At 35.6% G+C, this 6,650-nt stretch overlaps 1 protein-coding gene across 6 annotated transcripts; it reads left to right on the top strand.

Moving 5' to 3' along the window:
- The first annotated feature begins 1,730 nt into the window (after positions 1–1,730).
- Positions 1,731–6,328, top strand: LOC125214042 (E3 ubiquitin-protein ligase RGLG2-like). Of its 6 annotated transcripts, XM_089068223.1 has the most exons (13): positions 1,750–1,766; positions 1,920–1,995; positions 2,558–3,098; positions 3,741–3,825; positions 3,905–4,045; positions 4,135–4,248; positions 4,326–4,423; positions 4,825–4,904; positions 4,988–5,093; positions 5,176–5,303; positions 5,422–5,614; positions 5,744–5,800; positions 5,891–6,328. In XM_089068223.1, the coding sequence occupies exons 3-13, from the start codon at positions 2,607–2,609 to the stop codon at positions 5,969–5,971; spliced, it is 1,575 nt and encodes a 524-aa protein (XP_088924349.1). In that variant the 5' UTR covers positions 1,750–1,766; positions 1,920–1,995; positions 2,558–2,606; the 3' UTR covers positions 5,972–6,328. The 6 variants fall into 6 exon arrangements, with proteins under 6 accessions (XP_047970853.2, XP_088924349.1, XP_047970854.2 ...); XM_048114896.2 differs by having other exon boundaries at positions 1,731–1,995; XM_048114897.2 differs by lacking the exons at positions 1,750–1,766; positions 1,920–1,995 and adding an exon at positions 2,186–2,300.
- The last annotated feature ends 322 nt before the right edge of the window (positions 6,329–6,650 follow it).

Here is a 6,650-nt window from a genome sequence, read left to right as displayed (position 1 = left end):
ATTGTTGAAACTATTGTAATTCAATTTATTGTACTGACTAAGTCGACTATTAAGAGCAAAAACGCTCAACTAATCGCATCAATTTTTAATTGCACCGAATAAGTCAACTAATCGCATCAAAGGTGCTTGCAAGGATTCCTCATTTAGTTTTTCACCTTTATTGTAAAAACAAAAGAGAATACTATTTCTAAATTATTGGACTTGTTGTAGAAAAGAAGCTTATACTATTAAATATAGCTCGAGTGCTATTTAAATTCCAAGTACGTTAATGTTACAAAGTGATACATACTTAAGTTCAAACAAATTAAATATAAAAGAATTACTCCATAATTTACATATATAAATATGTTTGTGATATTTCAATGCTTTGACTTCCCAGTTTCTCAATACTATACTGTATTTTAAATTATGAAACAAAATCATTGCCGACCATATTAAGATGAGTATGAATTACTCCTTCCCGATATCAGAAGTCTCATTTCTTGATGGCACGAATTTTTAAAAAAGTGGATGGAAAAAAGTTAATGGAATATGAGTTGAGTCTCACTTATGTATATTAGTTTTAAATGAAATGTGAGTGGAATGAGTTAGTGGAAGGTAAGATCCTATTAACATTTATGGTAAAAGTGAACCGAGACTTCTATTCACGGACGGACTAAAATGGAAAAACGGGACTCTTATTCGCGGACGGAGGGAGTACTACATTTCAATCAGATTACAAACTTGTTCGTCTCTGTATATATGGAGTAGTTGTTTAGGTATTGAAATTCATTGACTGTAAGATATTTGTACCTAACTACCTAATTCAAGAAAAGTGGACCATCCAACTTGTTTAGGGCTTAAGCTAAGAGTAGCAATAAGCCAATAATAATCATCTATTGCCATTTAATATAAATCAGAATCATATTTTGATAATTTTGGTTTTATATTTCTCGCTTTTATCGAAACAAGTATAACGAATAATAGAGTTTCGCTTTATCGAGAGGATAACGAATAAAATCCAGTAAGACTCTGAGTCCCCGAAATAAATAATCCGTTAAATAGCACTAAAATACCCCATTTCTCCAATCAAATCTATTGCATGACATGTGACAAAATTGTACTACCTTCGTTAATGAAAATGTAATAGAGATTAACCATAGCAGATCCCACAGTAAAAACATTAGAGTACTAGTATATGCTATTTTTTGTTAGGGAAGATAATACATATTTTCATCCCAAAAGAAAACCTTCAATCCTTTATCTCTTTTATTACTAACATTTCAATCATTTTTTCAAATCTATATCTTTTTTATTTTATCAATTTTGCATTTAACTAGTGCCGTTCACGACTGAAACTATTTTTTATAGGCGAATGTAGTAAAAAAGATAAATTGTAATGAAGTAGAGTAAAATTCTAGTAATTGACAACTTTAAAATCTGAATGGATAAAACTGTGAAGTTTCACAATTATGACACAACAATAGAATTTGTGAAGTTGTATGAATGTGACCACTAATTAATTAAACAATCAGTATTGTATTATTTCATTAAAAATATATAAATATATAATACGCATGTAACTTAACCTTTTTTCTATAAAATAATTTCAAATAAATCAGAACATCTAAGTCACACATATAAATGAACGTGTAATACAGTATAAAATAAATATGCAAAAACCAGATTAATGAAAAGTGAAAACAGAATTCCAAAGGTGGAACATAAAAAAAAACCGTGGAAAAGAGTTGGGGTGTTTCGTTAGAAAGAAACTGGCTGGGAATATGGTGAGTTCGGTATACACCACCGTCCTCTTTCCCATTACCAGTATCCATTAAAATAATCTTAACCTTCTGAGAAGAAAAATAATAATTCTTCAGAAAAGTCGAACTCTTTTCGTTTCTGATTCCGGATCAAATTCCCTTTTCTTTCCCAAACAGATTCTGAATCCTGGCGATGAAGTAATGTTGCCAAGTCTCTAGTTTTCGCTGCTCGTCTATCTCTTTGATTAACCTGGTAAGTGGGATATTGAAAAGGATGGCCGAGTGTTCTAAAGCTACAAATTTGATGTTTTTGGTACCTTTTAAAGACGAGGGAGATGATGGGGTTTGACTGTCATTTCACATTTTTGCTTAGATTGGAAGTTTCTTTGTAGATAGTGTATAGATGTCTCTTCTTGTCCTTATCTCAATGTTTTGGAGTTGAGTGTATCTAATAAATTGAATTATGGAGTAATATCAGATAAAATATCTGGTATAATTTGATAAGAGCAATTTGAAAGAGACTTGTATGATCTTTCAAAGTCGGTCCACCGTTAACCAGTACGCTGTTTCGTCTCTCTCGAAGCCGCCTTGCTTTAAATTTTATCGAATTCACATTTTAATTTTGACTTTTCTTATGGTGTATACTGATATTAGTGCTGAATTTGGTTTATCCTATTTTTTGTTGTTGCGAGGTTTTCTTGATTCCCTACTTTTCTCTTGTAATAATTGCACTTTTCATTTTTAGTTGGGGTGCTTTGTGTCGGAACTTTTGGATTATAAATTGACTGGTTTCTGTGATCCACTCTGCGCTGTAGGAGGATTTGATAATTGTGAAATATTGGGGGGATTTTTTTTTCTGACTTGATGGGAAATAAAAATTCGAGCGAGGGGAGTTGGCCGCCTGCTTCAACAACCCAGTCTAGTTCTTCGTCGGGATGGCAGCATGATTATTCTCAGGCATCGGTTTCGCAGTATGCACAAAATTATCCTAAGCCGAATCAACCTTCAACAACTGGTTCTAGTTCATCTGCAGGGTGGCAGAATGATGGCATAAACACTGAATCATCGAATTCACAATATGATGATCAGAACCCTCCCATAGCGTATCCGTATCAAGCACCTGCACCAGCACCAGCAGGATATCCTCATAACCCTCCTGTAGCGTATCCGTATCAGCATCCAGCAGCACAAGGATATCCCCCGGTTAACCAGTTCAACGCTCCGCCCCAAGATCATGCGCGTCCACCACCTGTTCCCGCCCCTTACCATATGCCTACTTCTCAAGTACATGTACCAAACAAGAGGTTTGATAAGAGGTATTCAAGGATTGCTGACAACTATCATTCATTAGAGGAGGTACGTGTGGTATTCTGTGGTGGAAGACCTCAGAATTGGTGGTTTTATCTGATATCGCGTGTGATATGTTTGAATACTGTTTTGTCTCCGTTGAAATGAATTGGCTGCATGAAAAATCTGAGGGGGCATACCTTCCCACAAGACTGGGGAGGTTTAGCTTCAATTTCATCTCCATATAAAATTCACATGAAATTTTCACCCTTGGTAGCTAAAGTTTGGACAAGACTGACAGAACTATATAAGTTATCCAGTCCAATTTCTCTGACAAATCTGCAACTTTTATGTGCATTTGTTGCACTTTCAGAAAATCATTCCGGGAGATGAATAATGAGAGCATACATCAAATTCTTCCTTCAAATTGTCTTATCTAAATGTTGAGATATCTATAATTTGAGTACTAGGGATGACATATGAAGGCCAGATTTACGTGGAGGTAGCTGGAGTGGTCAAATAATTCTTATCTGAATGACCTTATGTTGAGTGTGTATAAGTTTTTTTTTTGGTTTCCGTTGTCATTTTTTCAAAGACTCATTTCTTTACTTTTTCAATACCGTGGCCTATACGAACTCGCAAATATATATATATGAATCTTGAGAATTAGTCTTGTTGAGGAGATTCAAATATCAGATCTGATTTCTGCAGGTTTCTGAAGCTCTTGCACAAGCTGGTCTTGAGTCTTCAAACCTAATTATTGGGATTGATTTTACTAAGAGCAATGAATGGACTGGTAGGTTTATGTATCCATATACATTAATTACATTACTAGAACTTCTGGATAAATATTCTAAACTTGGTTTCATTTTTAGGCAAGAACTCATATAATGGTAAAAGCTTACATCACATTGGAGGTGGTCTGAATCCCTACGAACAAGCCATAAGCATTGTAGGGAAAACCTTGGCAGCTTTTGATGACGATAATTTGATCCCTTGTTATGGGTTTGGAGATGGTACTATGTGATAAATTGTGTCTTCTTAAACCTATAGTTTCTGTAGCAATATGTGATCAGTTTCTTTGTTTAAAAATTGAACTTGGCAGCATCGACTCATGATCAAGATGTATTTAGTTTTTATCCTGATGGAAGGCATTGCAACGGATTTGAGGAAGTTCTGCGTCGTTACAGAGAACTTGTTCCGAATCTGAAGCTGGCAGGTTAACTATTTAATCCATGTTTAGCCTATCTTATGGAGCTTGGTAGATCTTTTTGTCTTACAGTTACCTTGCTGCAGGCCCAACATCATTTGCACCAATAATCGAAATGGCTATGACTGTTGTTGAGCAGAAACAGGGCCAGTTCCATGTTTTAGTGATTATTGCAGATGGACAGGTATGCTACCTTTGTACGTTGGTCATGTAGAGTAGTTGTGAGTAAACTGCAGTAAAATTCTGTAGTGTTGTGAAGTTCGAAGAAAAAGTTAAGAATTGAAGACTAAAAAAACATAGATATTAGTTGTGACTTCCACACAATATGATTTTCTGGAATCTTTGTTTGAAGTCCTAATATTATGCTCACATATTTCAATATTTCAACATGTTGGGATTGGTTGTTATTAATTGTTGTGAGAAGCTGTTAATATCTTCTTAAGAGTTAAGATTTCAGCCAAGTCTACGCTTGCAGGCACTAACTTACTCCTGATCTTTAATACTATATTTTTAATTTACACATCTCGTTTATCCTGTCATTTGTATTTGGTTGTACTCGTCTCATTTATCCTGTCATCTTCTTAGGTCACCAGAAGTGTTGATACCCAACATGGTCAGCTGAGTCCGCAGGAGCAAAAGACTGTTCAAGCAATAGTCGAAGCTAGGTATTATTAGCAAACACGAGCTATATTCTGTTTATCAACTTTGGAGTGAACATGTTGAAGTAATGTTGCTATAATACCTGCAGCAAGTTGCCTCTATCCGTTGTTTTGGTCGGGGTTGGAGATGGCCCCTGGGATACGATGAAGGAATTTGACGACTATATACCTGCAAGGGAGTTCGATAATTTCCAGGTGAATCTCTTCTTCAGATTATACATCTTTAATTCGTTAGTATGTACTATATTTTTCACTGATATGCTATTTGAGCGTTTAGTTTGTCAACTTCACGGAGATTATGGTTAAAAATACACAACAAAATCGGAAAGAAACAGAGTTTGCGCTTGCAGCATTGATGGAAATCCCTACTCAGTATAAAGCAACGATAGAGCTTAATCTGTTGGGGTAATTCTCTCACGTCTGTTTACTTTTGTGTGTCTCTTCATCTTGTCTGTACCCGCAACGATCCCTTTTAGTCTATTTGCAACGCTCTGATTACTTGTCCATGTTTTGGGCATTTCAGTGGAAGGAAAGGGAACATTACGGAGAGATTTGCACTTCCTCCTCCTGTCTATGGCACAGCAGCATTTGGCGGCAATTCAACGCCCTCACCCACGCCAGCAGATGCTTATCAGTACAGCTCTAGTTCATACTACGACTACACTGCTCCCGCTGCAACAGCTCCTCCCGCTGCAAGTTCTAACTACGGACACCAGGTAAATACGCACATTCATTTTTACACCTACGAGAACAAATCATATGTTTTGTAATATCAAATCTGCCCTCATCATTTTCTGTCTATCCAAGATTTATATCAAGAACTAAATTACGAGCTCGATATGCAGATTTGTCCCATATGCCTTAGTAATCCGAAGGACATGGTTTTTGGTTGCGGTCATCAGGTAATCTATTTCTTTGATCTGCAATTCTAATGGGACATTGATTTGTATGGAGATGCAACAAGGCTGAGTTAAAATCTCTTGTATTTTTAGACGTGTTGCGGGTGTGGACAAGACCTTCAGCTATGCCCGGTATGCAGGAGTCGGATAGAGACAAGAATAAAGCTTTACTGAAGCCTCTAGTAAGTAGCTCGTCCAACGCAATGGTGCTAACCCTACCACATGATTCTTTATATTGGCCCTCGACGTCGTACAAATGAAGCCATAGCCTCATTCACATTTTTTGGTTGCCAAAGAAAATGATGAAGAAAAGATCATAAAAACACTGCTTGTTCGAATTTTTCACTGCCTCAGAAGAAAAATTGTTTGTAAATCTACTCGGAATTTGCAGATTTGGATACATTATTTTTTGTTAATTCTCTGCTGTATATTCTCGTTTTTTATATGTGAAGGCCACATTTGGTGAATTGTGTGTAGTTAAATATGTAATGGAACAATTATACAAGTATATTTATGTTTAAATTTGTTTTATTACTTCTATATATACTTGAAAGTAAAGAAGATGAACAGTGACAAGTCTTGGTAAGAAATAAACATCGTATTAATGTAGATAATGAACGTACATTATTGCATTGAGCACTTCCTTGTACCTTGGCTCAGTTACTGAATCTCACACTATCACATTTACATAATTGTATCTACTTATTGTAATAATAAATGTAATTGGTTATACATAGTTGAGTCATGATTGTGAATGTAGTTGTCACAACCTTAAATTTGACAGTGCAACATGTTACATATTCGCATGAATCATTTATTATAGTACGAGTGATTAAGATGTTTTGTGCACCTA

Source organism: Salvia hispanica, chromosome 3, assembly GCF_029641045.1.
Source record: "Salvia hispanica isolate PSC_SH4W2 chromosome 3, Shi_PSC_v1, whole genome shotgun sequence".
Taxonomy (NCBI): domain Eukaryota; kingdom Viridiplantae; phylum Streptophyta; class Magnoliopsida; order Lamiales; family Lamiaceae; genus Salvia; species Salvia hispanica.
The sequence above is the reverse complement of the archived record's forward strand: the minus strand, read 5'-3'. Positions and strand labels throughout refer to the sequence as shown.